The sequence below is a fragment of the Hippoglossus stenolepis genome, chromosome 1 (assembly GCF_022539355.2).
Source record: "Hippoglossus stenolepis isolate QCI-W04-F060 chromosome 1, HSTE1.2, whole genome shotgun sequence".
Lineage (NCBI taxonomy): Eukaryota > Metazoa > Chordata > Actinopteri > Pleuronectiformes > Pleuronectidae > Hippoglossus > Hippoglossus stenolepis.
Genome location: NC_061483.1, coordinates 7,650,462 through 7,671,079, shown reverse-complemented (window position 1 = coordinate 7,671,079; position 20,618 = coordinate 7,650,462). Strand labels below are relative to the sequence as shown.

Sequence of the window (20,618 nt, the reverse complement as noted above, 5' to 3'; positions counted from 1 at the left end):
CCTCCTACTATCCAGAAACAAAGCCAAAATACCCTGGATACGAATGGGGTATCTTGCACATTTAAAGCCAGAGTAGTAATCGGGGGATGGAGACGTAACAGCGATGTCCCGCTGATACATGCTTTCGACCAATCATGAGTTAGTCTCGATTTTATAGTATCAAATAACTAATTAAAACCAATCTCGCCAGAAAAACTTAACACTTGAACACAGATCAGTGTGATTAGAACTACCTAAAATGACAGATCTTTGAGAAAAGTTTTATTGATGTGCACTTTGACATTTTAGTCCATGTCCCGCCCATCAACACTGAAGAGACAGGATTTATGACCTACGCTGTCACAAGCCGCTTCACTTTGGGGTGCATTCATGTCGTCCATCCTACAGTCTTTGATCCGGAGATACAGGAAATGTAGAAAAAAGACAAAATACAGCAGGTCAAATCAACAGTTATTGGAATCAAAATGTTATCTTATAAACAAGGAAAGGAAATTAAACAGTATAAAAACAAAGGCATTAGCTCATCTGCAGGTTTCATTAAAAGAATGGTTCCACATTGTGAGCGATGCGAACATTGGACAAGAAGATTGATATCGTGCTCACATCTGTTCATTAAATGTGAAGCCACAGCCAGAAACCATCTGGTGGCTGTAAGTTCATATTTACAGAAGAGACATCAAAGTGCTATCAGCGTTCTCATCTCACTCTAGACAATAAAGCAAATGTAAGAGCATGCCCCTAAATGATGAACCATTCCCGTAATTATAGTATTTTTATTTTATGCAACATATTCCTCTACTCCTGACTCCGATACAGCTGCAGAAACCACCACTTAAGTAAAGCATACCAATACATGTGTAATCACACACACTCACACACACACTCACACACTTATTAGAGCGACGTCAGAGCTGAGCGGGAAAGTTTCTCCAGAAGCTTCAAGTCATGGTTCTCATCAACGAGACATGGAGTGGGAGGAAGCCGATGCCAAGCGGAGTGGGGTTGCCCTCTGCTCTTCCTCGACACAGAGGTGGTGTCATTTACAGTAAGACACCACCCCCCCACACACCCCAGCACACCCACCCACCCCTGTGTCGCACACCCCATCCTCTTCTCAGCTAATCTCCCCACTGCTAGTAGCCGAGCGTGGGTTTCATTTTAGGGAATGTTTACTCCTTGAGCCTGAAATGGCTGAGCTAGAATGCCTGAAATAGCAGAACTAAACCAGAGGTTGGATAAACATTTTTCACAGTGTAGTCTGATTGTTTCTGTGGAGTATTTCAATACAAAAGGAAAAATGCCACAGTCAATAAAGCTGTGACATAACAACACAACTCAATCTCTTTAATGTACGTCTTTCTTGCTTTAATCTTCAGTGTTATGCATTTTTTTTTGCCCTTCGCCAGCTCATTTCCATGTGTTTCATATATGTATCCCAGGGCAGCTGATTGAGATTGTCTCTCACTGCGCTCTGAGCAGTAACTGTAGCGAGACTTTCTCACACTGTGTGTTGTCTTTGGCTCCAGCGGCCACGGTTCATTTCCTTTTGTCTTCTGCAGCACAACTGCTGCCAATATTCATGTGAAATATTTCAAGAAAATGAGCTGCAGCAGAAATGAGTCTCCCCCCCTCCCCTTGCTCGCTCTTAAAGTGTGTGCATGTGCATGTGCGTGTGTGTGCGTGTGTGTGTGTGCAATAAGTTTACATGATTCTGGGGTTTGGCCTCCACTGGTTTTTTTGTCATGAGGATAATGTAATGATGGAATTATATCAACTGTTTGGGCTTGGCCGTCTATTATCACATATGGTCTCCTTCACTGAAACACACTACACATATACAGTGCACTGCTGCAGCACGAGATCAGACACAACCACAAAATAACTAGGAGGAATCCCTTTCTTCCTCCAAATGGATCGTTTTCCTCCTGCGTACCTAGGCGCTGCATGAACTCATTTCCCTCAAACTGTTTATGCAGTGGAACAGAATAGAATCTTAAGGGTCATATTAAGCTGTAACAGTTCCTCTTCATGGTGAGGATGCCTCCTTTTAAGCCACGAGGAGGAGGAGGAGCACAGGGTTGACAGTGTGAGTCATCTCCTGAGTGTCTTGAGTTTAACAGCAGGTATATTCGCTGTGCCTCGGGCGTCACTCCCGATAAAGAGAGAGTGGACGTTGCATCAGAAGCCCCCCTCGCCCAGGAATAAAGAAAAGTAGTGAGAAGGCCCATCACATTCCAGATCTTAAATGTTATCCTTGTTGAGAGCAGGGTTAGGGTTAGGGTTAGGTAATGGGATTAATAAACATGCTTGATTCTGCTGGTAGAGACACCCGGTGTATCCACATGAGGTTTGGGTGTGTGGTGTGAAAATCACTCTCATGTCCGTCAATCTGTTGTGAAGCTACAGACCAGAGACTGTGTATGAAGATGGACGCTGAGTCCCGACTTCCTCCCACTATCCAGAAATGAAGCCAATTTATTTTAAATAGAGACAGAAAGTTGGTCAGGCTGACAGAGATTTCTGAAATCTATAGATAGATGTGGAAATGTAAAGGCTAAATATCAGAGAATCTAGTTCATTTAACGCCTTAAAAGAAAACGCAAAACATTTCTCTTTACCTCAGCCTTTAGCTAGATCTTGCACTTGCCCGCACTCGTGCACTTTTATCATTTTTATCACGTATAAGTCTTATGTTATCTTTAACATAAGAAAATACATAATTCTTCACAAAAATTTTTGAAATTCTCACCAGTTGCTGTTCTTATCTGTTCACTTTAAAGCCGCTCCGTATCCTTGGCTAACGCTAGCTAGTGAGGGAAAAACTAATCTTTAGCCTTTCCAAATGGAGCTAGCAAGCTAGCATAGCAACACACACACACACACACACACACACACACACACACACACACACACACACACACACACACACACACACACACACAGTTCCAATGTGACGTTTATCTGATGATGTTACTCCGACACCAAACAAAATGAAGCTATAAACAAAATGTCGCCAGAAAACAATATCTCAAGCACATTATTTTTATTACTATGCACATTAGCTTACTAGCTAAGGAAGCAGTGTCTGTACTTGTCTCTCCTGCTGCACTCTTTAAGTCTCACACAGGTCAATTGTGATAAGTTAATAAAATAATGAGCGTAGTTACCTTCCTGAAGTCAAAAGGTAAAACTTGTGTGGAGAAAAGCAGGCGTCCGTCAGCTAACGAGATGCTGAGGTTCTTCTCTGTCTCTGAACAAACAGTAGAAAATGTCTGTTTGAAATAATAGACCCTTTTCACGGCAGCCATTTTGACAGGAAGTACTAATCACATCCCTTAAGGTTGTGCTCTGTCCAGATTCAACCTCAATTCATGTGATTAATGTGTGTTTATTGGCTATTTCATGTCAAGATGGCTGCCATAAAAACTGTTAGCAAAGATAAATTTGTGTTTCTGCCTTTTAAGTCTTTAAGTCTTTAAATTCCTGTATTTTGATTCACAGTAAAATACATATTTACTGTAGAATTCACCCGCCAATAATATTTTCCCATGATGCTTTGCAGTTCTATAGCAGCAGGTATATATAATATATATATATATATATATAATCACTAGTTATACTGCCAGTTTTAAAGTAAACTAATATTAGGAAGTTTATGGATGGGCGCAAACATCACAATGGAAAAATGTTTTAAAAGGTTGCAGAATTGTTGGATGTATGACCTAGTGGACGTAATGTAAATGTGAGTCATAATCAGACTCTGCTATGTAACATGTAAACAGTAATATGAATAGAATATTCTATTAGCAACTCATGTAAACACCATAATCAAAATAATGTCTTATTCTGAATAAGTTCAATAGTCAGACTGTTGGTGTCCATGTTAACACAGTCTATGAAAACCATTGATGAGGTTATGCCCTGTTAAAAAAGTTAATATTTAAATTAACCCTGCGTATTTGATAAAATATTGTCATGCACGTGAATTTGATTCAACTGTATGACAATCTCTGGCTGTAGTTTTAATACATTATAAAGTGTGCCTTTTATTTCCGTCCACATCCTGTGTCTGAATATACTGAGTCTTATTCCAGGGTCTGTCCCCTGTGGGACACGCTGGATAGTATTTTTGGCCTGAGCCATCCATGCAGGCTGGTCTAGCCACCCACTCCCCTCCACATGTGATTTATGCAGAGTCATTGTCCCCACACACAAATCTGACCATCTTAGGGATGGAAAACATTCCCTGTTGAGTTTCCTCCCGCCGGGGGTTTGCTGCCACCATCTGTATAAGAGACACTCAGCACAAATGTACAGAGTCATAAACACACTGCATGCAAATAGACACATACAGTATATAATACAGGTTAATGTGATTCCTCTACACGGCATCATGTCTTTCTTCGCTAAAGGGAGAACAGAGGAGGGAGAGGGTGACAGAGAAAGGGGTCGCTAACAAAGATGGAGAAGATGAATGGGAACATAAATGTAACGAATTTGATGCTAATCCACCGAATAGATGATTAGAAATCGATAGGTGGCTTTGTATGAAAAGTCAAGGCCCAGTGGAAGTCAGTAGGATTCGTACTTTGGGAACCATGAATGTCTATTCAAAATTATATTACAAAATACAGTTGTTCAGATGTTTCAGCCCAGACAAAAGTGGTGGAACAACTGATCGACTAAACAACACTGAGATACTTATCTGCAGAAGAGAAAGTACAGAAGATTCCATGAAGCAAAGTTATGGCAAAAATAATGTTTTTTTTAATGAGTTATGAATGAACAAATATATTCCATTTGTTTGACGAAAAGCGATTCAAAGACAAACTAGAAATATTGCTCTGTGGTTGTCTGCCTCCGCCAACTAGTGTAGTCATAGTCTACATAAAAAAAATTTACTTTGACAACTGAAATCTAATCAGTTTATCTTTGAGTCCAAGTGGCAACTGGTGAAGTTCCGTGAAAGCACTCTTGAGATACCAAGTTCCATAGACCTCAAACTTTGTGAGGCCAATGTGACCTTGACCTTTGAGGTCTGACCAACAAAATCAATTTTTTAGACAGAGTAAACATTTGTACCAAATTTGAAGACATTCCCTCAAGATGTTCCTAAGATGTTACGTTCACAAGACCCAAAATGGGTGATTGTTAGTTTTTTTGGTGTGGTCACAGTGACCAGGATCAAACCAAATTTGAAGAAATTCCCTTCAGGGGTTCCTGAGATATCACGTTCACAAATGGGACAGACGAACAATGTGAATACATAATAAATCTGTCTGTCGCTGGTGCAGAGGCATAACAAATGTACAGTACGTTATTCTGCATAGTGTTGTGTTGGGGTCAGTTTGAGCCCAGCGGAATCAAACGTCCACAGTAAAACTCCAATAACACCAGTCCAAATAGACTTCATGCATAAAAAGTACAGTTAACACCGATCACAGATATGAAGCATATGAAACAGCTGGTGTCTCCGAGAGCTCAAAGAGATCAAATACATGATCTTCTGTAGCTTCTGAAAGTTGTCATCAAAGTCGAAATTGTGTTCATGAGCAATTTTAATAAAGTTGGGAAAAGTCATGAATTATCAAGGTGATAAAAACAGTATTTAGGGGGTTTTGTGAGCAGCTGAAAGAGGCCCAGGGTTTCCAGGACCACGAAGAGAAAGTCCAGCATGACAAAGATCCACTGAATCATCCCTCCTGGTGTTTGCTCAGATCCAGGTTCTGATCTCGGCCTCATCTTGAAATCCTGGGGAGACGTGTGAGCTGTTGGCCAAAGCATGAGGGAACGGCAGAGGAATGGAGAACGAGAGGAGACCAACACTGGAGGAAAAGTCGCCTTTTGATGTTGGCGAGCAGAAACGTTTTGATTCGAGTCTCCCACATCTGTCTGCTGCTGCCTCGTGCTTCAATCCTGGAATCCCCCACCCCCTGATCAACGGCGTGTCACACACACGCACGCACACACAGGCGCACACACACACACACACACACACACACACACACAGTCTTGCTTCCAATCCACTGACAGAGAGCATGAAAACAAACATTTTCAAGGAAGTTCTTAAGCCAAGTGGCAGATAAGCATGGCTGCTGCTAACTGAACATGAAACACACACACACGCACACACACACGTTCCTAAAGTCATACACTTGGAGCAGAAGCTAATGGCATGAACTGACACTGACCTAGTTTCCAAAGAGGCGATGATAAAGAGTGAGTGGAAAGACGAAGTTTGGAAGAGGTAAAGAAACTCCAGGGTATGTTGTGCTCGAGGACACAGTGTATAGTGCGAGCATGTGTCTTTGTGTGTGTCTGTGTGTGTTTCTGTGAGCGTGTTTCCACTAAAAAAAAGGCCTGCAAACAGCCAAGAGTCCACACACCCATCAGAGCTTCGGAGACAGGCCGTCGTGCTAAGCTGGGGTAAAGGGCTGAGGCCTGAGAGCAGAGGGAGGTAGAAGCTCAAGCAGAGGGGTGAGGCGATCACTGTGGGGGTTACAGACACACACACACTATTCTATTTCGTCTATTCTGCCCAGACTTCGGCCGACAGCGACTCTGCACGGCATTCTCTACTTCAACAGAAACCCTTGGCTCCCTGCTCGCTGCAGCAGGCCCTCGCTGGTTCCTGACTTGTGGAAACAGGAAACAGAACCAGGCACAAAAAGAACTTGGGTCTTTTTGTTTGTGTGCATTTGTTTGCCAATCGAACTTGACTCACGCGACTCCTCCCCTGCGCTGTCTCTGGAGGAACATACGTGTAGATGTTGGCATGTCGGTAACTGCTGCAACACGGCTCAGTCAGTGGCCAAGCCTTGTTTTGTTTCCTCCCAGATTTGAACTCTGTGTGACTCTGATAACATTGAAAAACGAAGGACAATTTCATGCTCTTGCTCTCTGGGAGCTTTTTAAGACTTTAATTGTTCCATTAGGGCCGTCAGGGTCTGGGACTGCTCTGTCATACGTGCAATTTGTCTGTGTATGCACAGTACATCTGTGTGTGTGTGTGTGTGTTTAAAGTGAATGCCCTCAGGCTCATCAGCACTCAAGTTTATTCCATAAAGGAATTCAAAGAGTTCAGGCTTTTTAATTCTCTGGATCTGGACCAAAGCCACAGAACCTGAGGATTAGGCTGAATGTTTATTATTTCCTGTTTCAGGGGTTGTCATGTCACAGGCTGGGTCTGAAGAATGCACACACATGCAGCAACGAATGCTTCCACCCAACACGTGGATGCATAAATTAAGTATCTGCTGTAGTTTTAGCGCCAGACTTTTAATTATGTCAAGACTCTGACAGTTAACCTCCTGAACAGTTAAAACCTCTGTGTTTTATTGTGAAGGGGTTTGGGGGAACTTGTGTGTAACACTGTCTTATTAGACTTTACCAGTGATCCGGTTTTATTTGGATATTCATTAAATCAGTTTACAGTTGGATACAGTTGTGTTTTTGGTGGTTCTAGATGTCATAAGTATGGCCGCAAGTAATTATTGTTCATTGTTGACTCCGCCAATTTTGTTGGTTCATTTTTTCAGCAGGATTACACAAAAACTACTGAACAGATTTACACAAAACTCAAGGTCAAGGGTCAAGAAAGAACCATGATATTTACGAGTGAGTACATTTAGTTGCAGATACAAATAAAAATCTGGATCTAGCGGATTTAAATGTGTAGGCTTTTTTCAGCCCCTGTATTGTAAACTATAGGGCGACAAACCGTTATGTGTGTAGCTGGGATAACGTAATGTGGCCTTAGCGAATGGCCAAAAGGCTAAAAGGGAACTGTTGGGCCTCGGAAGAGGTATGTGCTCTACTTAGGGACATTCTAGTCGATTAATCAATTAATTTTAGAAGTCTATAAAATGGGTGCTGATTGGAAAGTGGTACATGCTGAAAACAAGATTTCACCATATTTAGCTCCAAAGAAAAAAAAAAAGTGGTGTATTTTGTAAAGCCACATTTTTTTAAACCAGATTTACGCAATTTGTGGTCTGTCATATTCACTGTTTTTTTTTTTTAAATAAATATATTTAAAAAGTAATTTATCATTTCAAAAACAAACATTTTGAAGCTAAATATGGTGCAATGTTGCTGTTATTTTATTTTTATCGGCGCCCCATAAATATCTACATCACGATATTCCTCAAAATCAAGTTGGAGCATTCAGATTTCTTGATTATATGACTGGTCCAAAACCCAGAGTTTCATTTGATTGTAGTTACTATATTGTGTCCACTTTGGACATACAGCTCAGGTACTCATCTAATATTATCACCAAAATAAAGTTAACCAAAATAGTCAATTACCCTTTAAATCTGGAAGTTAAAAAGGATTTCAAATGACTTACATGTTTCGGCACAAATTCCCATTAAACCAAAAGAAACCTGCCTTTTATGCTGAATAACGAAGGTTATCTGACCAGTGACGAGCAGAATCACTCAGATACTGACCCAGTTCATGCTCCTCCCATAACCCACAGGCTGCCAGATGCTGCTCAGACATTAATGATTGGGTCAGAGGTCAAACGGTGAGCTCACAGGTTTGACAGCATGTGATCATCAGCAGGCCTCACAAATGTGCAAGAATGGCATCACACACTAGGTCATTGTTGTTCTTGGTGAGTTGTTTCGGGCGAGGTCCCTGTGACTCAGAGAAAATCCAGAGGGACGTAATCGAAGCAGGAAAATAACTTCGCTGGGCTGAAAAAAATGGCTTAATTTCACAGCTATGATAGCTTTCATCTTAGTGGATGATGGTTTTATCAGATTTTTAGTCGGGGGAGAAACACTTCGTCTGTTTGTTTACTGACGCAATCAGATAAGAGAGTGTAGGAAAGTGCACAGATAACATTTGAAGTGTGTTCATTTCCTGCTCATTGTCACACGACAGAGAAGTCTGCTTTCTGACACCCCAGAAGCTCGTTCTGTGCTCGCATCTGACACAGTTATCTGAACAGAAAGGCTCCGAGTGTTGTTTTTCCTTCAGATGCCCTCTCAGAGTTTATCTCTTTCTGTGTCAGAGCTGCTTCTCTGCACATCAGCTGCCAGTGGTTCCCTGATCTCAGCTTAACAAGCCGCGCCGAGGGTGATTAATGTGGGCGAGACCCTCCGAGCCTCTCTCAGAGGATGACGAGGGCCACAGCCCGAAAAACAGTCCACCGCATACTTTCAGCACACAGTCATCTTTTACTCCAGCAAAATGTGCTTGTGAGGGGCTGCTGAGAACTGAGGGAGAAGTGTGGCAGGAATTATTATCCTACATTCTACATTATATTTATCAATCATTTTTACTGGTCATTCAGTAACCAGGGACATGAAGGATGTCGCTGTAGCATAAATCACTGGTTTGATCATATATGTATTGGCCATGTTGCATCATAGAAAAACATGTTACATATAAGATTCATGAGAAATGCAACAGCCACATAAACAAATGGAGAATTTCAGAAGTTGAGCTAATGAGTGTTTGACCAATCAAGAGATGGTATGGTAAGCTCTTGTGTAGACAGATAGCACCATCTTGTGGTGTTAAGAGTCTGGGCAGCTAAGAAAGTTAAATATATAAGATCTTAGGGCTATGAATCACTAATAATAACTATATATTTAGGCCATTTGTCTCACAATTTCGTCTATAAATTGTGTGAAAACTTCCAAATCCAAATATATTTAGTTTCATATCATGTACGACAAAGAAAATCATCAAGTCAATGCATTTGAAAGTTCTTCACAATAACTTTGACGTCAGCAGTCTTGTGGATCTCAGGTTTTATTCGAGGCCGACTGGAGACAGAAGCTGCTGAGCCTCGCCACGCGGTGTCCGCCGGGTTTCCTCGACTACGGAGCGACTGAGGCTGGTTGAGTCTGAAGACCCCCTTGAAAACGAGATGGTGCAAAGTGGTTTGTCCTCAAATTACATTTTCAAATAAACAAGACAACAAATTACACTGTTATGTCTCAGCTGGATGTGAAAATAAAACATTGACTTACTAAAAACCTAAGAGTGAAGGTAGTTTTGATGACATTGGAATATTTTCTTCCCATGAGCTGATTTAGTTTATTCTACTGACTGGAAGATAAACCAATACTAATAATATGTCAGTCACCTGAGTTGATTTGTGTCATTTCATTTGTGTGTCTATCTGAACTCTACGTAGTTCTACTGTCCACGTGTGAGAAGAGACACCAAGAGAGAAATATCTGTTATTGTGAAACAGAACTAAAGATGTATTAAACTACAATGAATGGGCAACAAAAACGTTATTATTTGATATTTACCAGCTTATCTGAGACTGGACTGCAATTCTGCGGCTGGTTACTAAGAGTATTTGAACTCCATATTCAGAAAGTAACAGAAAAGTGGTTTTCAAGTTTAAAGAAAGGCAGGAACACAGAAGAATAACAAATCAAAACAAAAAACGAATGAAAGATGAGTTGAGCATGTAAAGAAAGTGAATCTGAACATCTGCCAACATCCTGCTCAGTTCCTCCCGACACCAGTGATTGTGCTTGGACTTTGAGTAAACACCAACAAATTCATCCTGAGACAGAGAGAGGAGGCTCTGCAGGCCAGCAGCTGTTCTCAACCCAGGGAGAGGCACAAGTTTACTTTCAGGAACTATTCACTGAACATATACAACACATGTGTTTTCATGGCCAAATAATAAAATACTGTGGAAAGTGCTGGATGTTCACATGTTGAAATTGTCAAGGAGCTAAAAGTGTTTAAAGGTTTTAGTTTTTTTTTTTGGTACATTGTCCCTCATCTCACAAAAACGCTGAGACCCACCAGTGCTGAAGGCTAATGTCTGCACGTGTGACTACGGAGCCTATGAATGTGCATCAGTGTCTTTGCAGGATCGGCTGCTTCAGCAGCAGCTCGCTGCTTCCAGAGACGATGGGCGTCTGGTTCTCCATATGGAACCGCACCAGGTGACCGACACTCAGAAACACCTGATCACGGGTCCGCACCTGCTCGCACAGAAAGAACAGAGTGTAAGCCAGCTGCCGGTCGGTCGTCCTCCTGCGTTCAAACTCGCACCTTTACCTTTCCATGGGGGTCGATCAGCAGCAGGTGCCGCACGGTGGCTCCCTCCATACCGCTGAGGACGTACTGACCAGACGCAGAGCTGCTCTCTCTGACCAGGAAGTCCCCACTGCAGGTGAGGAGGGACTCTGCCTGCTTTCGTCCCAAACTGGGTGGAAGGACACAACGTTACTGGGAGTAGAAGAGGGAGAAACACACCAGCAGACAGACATGTTCAAGTTGGTTATTCATACCTGCCGTGGAACCAGCCTTCCTCCTGGATCAGGTCCTGGATCAGTGACTCAGAGAGAGGAGAGCACTGTCCACTGACCTCACATCCCACTGAGTTCATGGAGACACAGGAAGTCAGTCGCACCAACCAGGTTTATATCTTGGTTTATTTTACTATATCTTTAACTACAACATCACTCAGTAGAGAACATATCACAGCCAAGGCCCAGCAGTCCCCTTAGAATCAATCAAGCAGCACTTCATTGGTGTCAAATTAATTTTTATGAAGAGCAATGAATTTTTCCTTGGCAGATTGTTGAAATGTTGTAAAATGCCAGATCTCACAATGTTAAAGAAAGTGATTTTTAAAAAGTCCCTGGATCTGCACCAACATTTTATTAGAATAAATAATATATATATATATTTCAGATTTAAATAGATTTTTTTTTACTGTTTTCTTATGCAGATACAGTTCAGTGTACAGGAGATATTGTGGTTTGGGAGTAAGACTGGAAATATAGTGATGATTTTCACCTCTAGTTGGAGCTGGAGTTTCTTCTGTGATGGAGCAGTTCTCATACAGTGAAACAGGCCGAGGCAAACAGACCTGCAACAGCACGAGATGAGTCATAGACACAAGACACAGATCTCCCTGTGTGTGTGTGTGTCTATGTGTGTTTGTGCGTGTGCGTGTGTGTGTGTGTGTGTGTGTGTGTGTGTATTAGTATGTAAATATGTGTGAAAATTGATGTTAGGATGTGATTTACAAGGCGATTGGGGGGTTACACCTCCTGTACAACACCCCAAAAGTCACACTGTCACACTGAATGAAACATATTGTCTGTTATAAATAAAGTGGTTATGACAAAGTGGTTGGTTTTCTCGATTGAAATGAATTAGCAGCACCAACAGCCTTTTAAATACCTCTTGAATGTCAGCATCTTGCTTGCTCTCCTCCCTTGTGATGCGCAGGTCCTCTATCCCACCAGGAGGGGGCGTCTTTCCTGGGATCACATTGTAATAGTCACAGTGCTCATGGGCTTCACCTTCCTGTTTGACCTCCTGCTCTGTTGTTGTCTCCTCTGTCCAATCGTTACTGATTCTCACTGCTGACCTGCAACCAGCGAGGCACAGGATGTTAACCTCACACACACGCACACGCACACGCACACAGACACACACATACAGCAACACGTAACACGTAAAAGCACAGATTTCTTGGAATTAGTTTGTGAACACTGATGAACAGCTGAAAATTAATAATTTTCATTATTGATCAGTTAATCCACGAATCGTTTTGGGTGTGAAATGTACAGAATTATGACAAATGCTCGTCACTAATTATCAAAGCCCAAACTAACATATTCAAACTGTTTCTTTTGTCCAACTGAGGACAAAACTCCAAACTAGGACTTCTTCACTGAATACCTACTGACACACTTTAACACCCACATTTGTGAAGCTTTTGAACAAGTAAATGTTTCAAATTGTTGCTTAAAAAATGACTCAAACAACAGATTAGTAAAATAATTAGATTCTCGATAAATTAACTGATCAAACTTATTTTCAGCCGAACAGAAATATGAGAAAAGTCTGGACCAAACTCTAGAAGTTCTACATTTACTATGATAAAAGCAAATGTATGGTGAGGCATTACTAAACTGCACCTCTGATCAGATGGGTGAACTATGCAGTGTATTAAATGTGTGTTAGTTCATTGTGTCACATTAGTTAGATACAGCTACAGTGCACAGAGGGACGACCTGGGATCGGTGCAGAGGAGCGAAGGGGTGTGGCTGAGGAGTTGGTGGAAACGATTCTCAAAGGCCTGACCGATGCTGTTGATGAGCTCGCAGGCCCGACCCTGCGGACACTCCAGGATGTGACACGCTGACAGCGACAGAGAGAGAGATATCGTGTCATCGCATTTGCAATTACACGACAAATTCAGCAAATCCAATGGAGGCGCAATTCATCCTAATGATAAGCTATGAGAGGAGCACCAAGCTTCTGCCTACCTCTCTGATTGGTGAGGTCTTTGGCAACGTAAGCGATGTAATCGACCACGTCCTGTAAAGAAAATGACAAAAAATAATATGCAAAATGCAGCTGAACAGTAAATTTGAATCTTCAAGTCAGAAATGAAGCCATGATGAAGTTTGTATTCATGGAAGTAATAAACAGAATCACTGTAAAGTTTGTATGGGGAGTGTCATGTGCAACTAATCCTAGAGACAAGAGACAATATGAAAATACACTTATATCTGCATTCTTGCCGAGAGTTAGATGTAAAGAATAAAATCTTTCTTCCTCCCACTATCCAGAAAAAACACCAAACATCAAAAATGTTTTTTTCCCCCATTTTGAGAATAAAGTCGTAATATTACAAGAGTAAAGTTGTAAAATTAGGACTTTATCTTCATAACATTACAACTTTATTCTCATATTATTATACTTTTTTTCTCATTGTATTATGACTTTTATTCTTGTACTATTCTGACCCATATACTTTTATAGTCTCACATAACTTATTCAAATGAAAAATTTACATCTGAACATCCGTCAGTGTGATAAGAACTACCGGACATGAAATAAACCGTCTCTGAATTTCTTTTTATATTTGACGTGTACTCTGACTTATAAGCTTGGCCTGTGTTTCATCCACTAACATGGAGGAGTTGTGATTTATGACCTATACTGCAGCCAGCCACCAGGTGGTGATTGTAACTCTTTGGCTTCACTTTTTGGGCGCTGTCATGTCGCCCATCTTTATTCACAGTCACACCAGTTAAAAAACTTTGAATATTTCCTATATTAAATTGAGCTGGGGTGTTTTTTTTATTATTTTCGCCCTTTAATAGAACTTTCAATTGTTAAAGAATGAATGTGTTTTTGTCTGTGTCTGTGATAATAAACCTCCCGACTGTGTTGTTGTGCAGTTCAGTTTACAACCTGTACATGTCAAGGGCTTTAGCATCTGTAATCAGCTGCTCCATTCATAATTTTATCACCGAATCACTGAAAACCAAAGCGGACATTTCCAGTGACTGGTGATTCGTGTGTAATCACTGTTTAATGAATTCACTCCTTATCAGTGGTTCTCTGACACAAGAGCAGACTCAGCTGTTTCACCATAAAGCCTCGGTGGCAGATTGATTTTAATTCCCTCGCTATCTTCCACGCGTCCGATACAACTCGGCGAGGCTTAGAGCACACGACAAGATTATTGCAGCTAATTAATTAAACAGCGAGCCATAATCCCGTCCAGAGCTTTCGCCAGTGTTGTTCCCCCCAGAAGAGAAACTACCGCCCCACTCCCTCTAATCTTTGGCCATTGCAACCTCACAGTATCCAAACTGTTTATTAACCAGGGTCTGACCCAGACAGCGGCTAATAACTGACACTTCCTGTTGGCTGCACTGACATTAACAGAGCTGCATTGATTTTCCATTTTTTCCGATAGAGCGTGTATTCATTCATGAGGGTGAAAAACCCAAGTTCTGTCACATGGAATTAATGTGGGCCTGGAGGGAACAGGCGGGACAGTAGAGTTATTAGTGTGAAACAGTCGGGACGAGGTGTGAAGCTCATGAAAGCTCCTGCAGGCTTTGACTGTCGCATCAAGCCAAAGGAGAGGATTTCTGGATTTGATGCGCGTGTATTTGTCGAATGCTCCGAAGAGACAACTTAAGAATAGAGCAGATATTTACTGAGTATGAAAAATATATGAGACACAATTATCAAGTGACTCGTTAGAGCATTCCTCAACTCAAGTCCTCATAAGACTAATAATACATATGTTCTTTCTTTTGCAAATACCTCATTTTCTAAACTAAACAACTATTTATATACATATATAGGTCTATCATATATATTTATAACATGCATAATTTGTTATGTTCAGACAATGTTTCCTTTCATCCTCATAAATGCAATAAAAGAAAAACAAATTATTAAATGTTTAAACAAATATCAAAAGTACGTAAAACCTATTCTACTATTATTAACGCAGATATCTTTTACAGTTATTTTTAAACAGAACAGTGCATGTCTGCATCTGTTTCCTTCTCAACATCTGGTGCTCTTTTAACTTTAAGAGCGATTTTTAGATCAAAAACATCTTCTTCTCTTAAGTTTGCAATCAGGACTAAAATCTTCCACTTAAGTCAAATATTTCCTTTTTAGTTGCTCTGATAAAAATAGACTCTGATCTTCCAGAGCCGAATAAAAGCTTAAAAAGATCAAGAGGCAGGAAATACAAATAAATACTTAACAAATGGCAGCGAACCAAGTAGTAATCAAACACAATCAAATTATGTGTGTGTGTGTTCCCATGTTAAACATATGACATGTGAGGAAAGGAACATACTGGTTCTCCTCCCGAGGCAAATGAAATGGCCTGCATGGGGTGGTGGGCGATCTTCTGAGGAAGAGAAGAAAGGAAGAAGAAAACAGGGTTGGTTTTCAATACGTCTATACTTCTGATGCATGACAGTTCGAATTTGGTTCATGTGTGTGAAGCTGTCACCTGTGAGGAGGAGGCGGTGATCAGAGTCACGCTGTCTGTGGAGACGGTGACGATGATCCTGCGCCCAGAAAACTGCAGGTTCATCCGACCAAGAACAGCCGACGGCCCCTTGTACACAGACTGATGAGGACAAAAATCACTGTTACTCAGTGTGTGTCTGTGTGTGTGTGTGTGTGTCGTGTGCGTGTGTATGTGTGTGCGTCATACCGTTTTAGTTTTCACTGCTGTCTTGGCTGACGTCCTCTCGCACAGTCTGCTAATCGCCTCTCTGCACACACACACACATACATTTTCATATTTCATTTTCATATATTCTATCAATCAAACATTAACCCGATATTCAAGGTTTAGTGATTGTCTTTTTCTTCATATTTGATCTAAATCATTATAAGTTTGTTTTCTATGTTTTAAACCTCAGTGTCATGTTCTATTTGGAGCTGGTCTCTTTTTGAAAAGTCTGTAAATTGAGCGATTTCCTGCTTAGATAAAGAAGTAATATACAAAAAAAAGAGCCAGATTACAGCTAGAAATGGTCTGAAAAATAGTAATAGAGAAAAAACTGAAGAAAAAAAAGGTCTGACTGAACATATTCCCAGTTCTGTGGCTTGGGTCAGAGAGGTCAACAGATACAAACACAGAGAACCAACATCCCACCAGAGAACAAGACAGGAAGTGCTTTTCTTCTCACTGAAAACAAATTGTATGTGATGGACCCAGAGATCCTGAGACTTTGGAAGATCATTAGGGGGAATTTCATCTAATTAGATTTTCTACCCCATCATTAAGGAACGTTGCTGTGAACAGAAGTTGCTCTGTATGATGATGATGGGGAGAAACCCATGCTTATGAAATGTTATACATTTAATTAAATTTCCCCTTTTGAAGTATTTTATTTAAAGAAGCCACACATGTCTTGATAAATACATATTGATTTAATGTAGTCAGTCAGGTTCAAGCAAATGTTTGTTTCCTCCTCCGTTCATCAGCAATTTATTCATGCACAGTTTTATTCTGATGTCATATTCTCATATCTACAGTATATATATATATGTAAATATCTTTTCATATTGTGTGGTGGTGGAGGGACATCCTACCGTGTCACTTTCATTCTCGTATCAAAGTCGAGGTTCCTCATGGACTGGGTTACCTCCACACTGCCCATGTACTTGAAAACACAACCAAACACCAGTTATTCAGATGTAATGTGATTCATCTAGAAACAGTCATGATAAGAGTCTTAAGTGATCTCAGACAGAGTGCAGATTTACATTAGGCACTGTTTCCGTCCTGCTCCGCCTTAATCTAAGAGTCCCCACGGGACTGAAAGATAAATCTGACAGACTCGGAGAGAATTAACAGAAAAGGAAAGAGAAACAAATAAAGTGTAGCAGACATGACTGACCTCTTTTCCTTTTTATTCTGCAGTCTGCAGTTTTGATTTACCCCCAAATAAACACAATAAAAACTCTCTTCACGCTTCTAAAAGTCACATTGATGTGAAGAGGAAAAATGACTCTATAGAAAAGTTGAAGAGTTCATGACCCATTTAGATTACACATGCTTTAACATGATTTAACATTTTGACTTCAAGCAATAAAAAGCCCAAAGGTCTGGAAACCTCATTGCACTGTAGGTTTCTACTCCTCGTTCCTACTGGGAGAGAAAAAACATTCTCAACAGAGGATCACGATACAAAGGTTGGAAAATCAATGATTTATTGTTGGAATTATTTGTAGCATTTAATTTTGCAGATTAAATGTAATATAAACCTTTCACTTTTGTCTTTGATCTATTAGCCTCTATGCAGACGACAGTTAACTGTATACCATATCTTTTCTGTCAAGCTTCTTCTTGGCTATTGGACCTACTAACACCAGCTAACATCATTTTTTTTTTTTTTCAAAGGGAATGGATTCAATTCCTGGGTCAAATGACAAGTCATTTGATTGTCAGGTTGTACGTCAAAGAAACTAGATGGAAAATTAAGGCAAGAGTTGTTGGAATTTTTTATGAGGAAGGTAAATTAAATATCAGATTAAATGGTAACATAAATTTGGTGCAAAACAATGTACAATCAACAAAAATATAAATGCAACACTGTTATTCTCACTCTTTCACGAGGTAAAAGTCAAAGATCTAAAATTTTGTTCAGAAATTTGTCAATATCTTAGTTAGTGAGCACTTCATCTTTGTTGCTAAAATAATCCAGGCCTATATGTTTGACAGAATAAGAAAACTTTGATCAGGAGATCAGCAAATTAATGAGGATTCATCAAGTCACGAATAAAGAAAAATGTCAACCTCATGGTGGCGCTAGCAGAGAAGTCAGGAGGCGACTGACCAACCTTGCAATCCTAAAGTTTCTTAATGGTTTTTCAACCTTCTTCTTATATTGTTGCCTTGGGTCAAAGAACCCTGGAGTTAATTATATGTACAATTGGACTTATGAACCAGAATCGTGCTCTTTAGAAATTGTTTATTTTATTAAAATAGTTTTTGTTCATCCCGACATGCTTTGATAATAAAGAGATGAGGAGGCTGGAGGAGCTGTTAACACAACCAGGCATCATTTAGGCCACGTGCTCAGATATACGCCTGGCCAGTCACATTTCTGGCTTCGGCAGACCCCACAGGCTGGAGGCAGGATGAGTAAGTCCATTGATGGAGACCAGACTTAAATCAATACATGTGTGTGTCGGTGGAGTGGTTGTGCAGGAGAGTAGTGTATGTACGTGCGCTTGTTTGTAGAGGACAACCAGACAGTCCGTTCTCATTTCCATCAGTGGTCAGCGCGCAGGGCCCCCGCTCCTGATCACCCATGCGGACACACCTCCGGTTCTAGGAGGGCATGGGCTCCAGTGATACCGGATACACACACACGCATGCACTCAAATACACACACGCAAGCAAAGCTGATGTAGAGAGGAGCAGAGAGCCAGGATGAGTCACTACTGCCTACACAGGAAGCTCCATCTGAGAGGGAGGGGGGAATGTACGAAAAGGAGTGTGATAGTGTGAATAGAGCACAGGGAGAGTGTGTGCGTGAGTGTGTGCGTGAGTGTGTGCGTGTGTGTGTTGGCATTGGTAATACTGTGCCACAACTCTCTGCTGGGACCCTGGATATGACATTAGCTGCACTTTCTTTTCCTTTGTGAAGTGACGAAGCTTTGCACTGACACACGTTCGCCATCTTTTTACATTCATATTTTTAGCCAAAGTGAAAAAACACAAGATTAGTCAGGGAAAGTAAAACTCCTGTGTCCCATGTACTGGTGAGCATGAGGGGATGGGTACCTTGATGTTATGATGAACTGCTCTGTTTGCCGTCACTGTACAGTCATCTGCTGCAGAGGAAGTCTTCACACAGCACGGACCACCTCTGTGCTGTGGGCAGGGAGGACAGCCGGGGGTCCAGGGGAGGCTGGCCATCCGGTGCAGGGTGATGGGTCTTTTTGCGCAGAGCAGGGCTAAATGACTCCGGCTTTGGCCACTGGAAAACGGCACATGAAGGGAGGGTTGGCTACAAATTCTCTGCTCGGGTCCTGATCCCCATTGTGTTCCTGAACAGGGTCTGTCAGCGTGTCCATCAACGCTTCTGTCCCCTGCTGTGTTTCTCTGTCCCCTCAGGCCAGACAGAGGGAAGGGACTCTGCAGCCGAATGTTGGCCACTCGAGGGATGAAGTCCCTCAGGGTGGATAGCCCGTGGTGTGGGGGTGCCCCGGGGTCCAGTTGAGCAAAATCAGAGTCCAAGGGGAGTTCCCTCTTCAGGGGCGGCATCCTTTGGGGCCGATCCTCTGGAGATGTGACGGAATCGTTGCGCAGACGACTGTATTTGGTGCGCTTGAGCATGCCTGCGGGAGGTGAAAGTGTCACAATCAAATTGTAATAGCTGCAAAAGAGATGAGCTCCCTGTAAAGAGTCCTGACTGGGATGTGTACCTGGGTAAGGTTTGCTGTCTCATAATCAAGTAACTGGACCGACGAGAGCACTGGGAAGTAAAAGAGAGGAAAAACTAAAAAACCCTGCCAGGAATTAGACGACACACGTTTGTTAGGTTGGACTGGAGACTGCAGATACAACAAGAAACGAGAAAGGCAATCTGATTAATCAGCTGATCACTGGGAGATTATCTGGCGTACTGTGGGATTCCTACTCACCAGCGTGGGACTGTGGATGTCCTGTGTAGTCTGAGGTCCAGTCGGCTCTCCTCTACAGTCCCATCTCATTCAGCCTCTCCGTCGCTCTCCAGGCTTCCAGCTCTGCTTCACCTCCACATCTACTCGCCTTCTCTCCCTCTGAGGCTCGGCACAGAATTGTGCAGCTTTTGTGAATGAACTTTCTCTCTTTTTTTTTTTTTTATGAATGAGAGGCTCTTGCTCACTTCCTCTGTCTCTCCGTGAAGGTGCATGCGGTTGAATGTGTGAATGGAGCGGAGGGGAGATTGACAGACGGCCCCTAACTCTCTCTCCCCCTCCCTCACCCACACACGGCCATCCAATCACAGGCGGGTAGGGTGACTCATGCTGTACACACACACACACACATGCACACACTCTTAATACACTGAAGTAGAGCCAATAGAGTACATGAGCGCTCTAATCCTCTCTTCTAACATCACTTGCACCTCAGAGATGCTGTTGAAGTGGGTTATTAATACATTACTAACTTGGCTTTAACCTCAAAATGGTGTTTCCTGTTAATTTTCGGGGGTGTAGTGATTGTAGGAGCAGCTCAGATTGACTTGACTTGACAGTAGGAGAGTGAACCTAACGCATGTGATATTCAAATGAGCTGAAAGAGCACAAGAGGAAGGGATTTAACTGAGACATTTGCA

At 41.7% G+C, this 20,618-nt stretch overlaps 1 protein-coding gene across 3 annotated transcripts; it reads right to left on the bottom strand.

The window, feature by feature from the left end:
• Positions 1-9,340: 9,340 nt before the first annotated feature.
• Positions 9,341-20,250, bottom strand: LOC118121798 (SHC-transforming protein 4). 3 transcript variants are annotated; one of them, XM_035178071.2, is made up of 14 exons: positions 19,942-20,250; positions 19,723-19,851; positions 19,079-19,635; positions 16,879-16,949; positions 15,992-16,052; positions 15,785-15,904; positions 15,626-15,679; positions 13,275-13,326; positions 13,020-13,146; positions 12,181-12,370; positions 11,791-11,863; positions 11,280-11,367; positions 11,047-11,194; positions 9,341-10,970 (listed from the first exon to the last, which is right to left on the bottom strand). In XM_035178071.2, exons 3-14 carry the CDS (start codon positions 19,631-19,633, stop codon positions 10,842-10,844), a joined length of 1,668 nt encoding a protein of 555 aa, XP_035033962.1. In that variant the 5' UTR covers positions 19,634-19,635; positions 19,723-19,851; positions 19,942-20,250; the 3' UTR covers positions 9,341-10,841. The 3 variants fall into 3 exon arrangements, with proteins under 3 accessions (XP_035033962.1, XP_035033888.1, XP_035034049.1); XM_035177997.2 differs by having other exon boundaries at positions 19,723-19,772; positions 19,942-20,249; XM_035178158.2 differs by lacking the exon at positions 19,723-19,851.
• Between the last annotated feature and the right edge of the window lie 368 nt (positions 20,251-20,618).

Coding starts and splice junctions, on each gene's coding strand:
- LOC118121798 (XM_035178071.2), bottom strand. CDS start 19,633: ATGCTCAAGCGCACCAAATACAGTCGTCTGCGCAACGATTCCGTCACA. Junction 12,371..13,019: donor CTCCTCTGCACCGATCCCAG/GTCGTCCCTCTG, acceptor CGCTGGTTGCAG/GTCAGCAGTGAGAATCAGTA. Junction 11,864..12,180: donor AAGATGCTGACATTCAAGAG/GTATTTAAAAGG, acceptor GTGCTGTTGCAG/GTCTGTTTGCCTCGGCCTGT.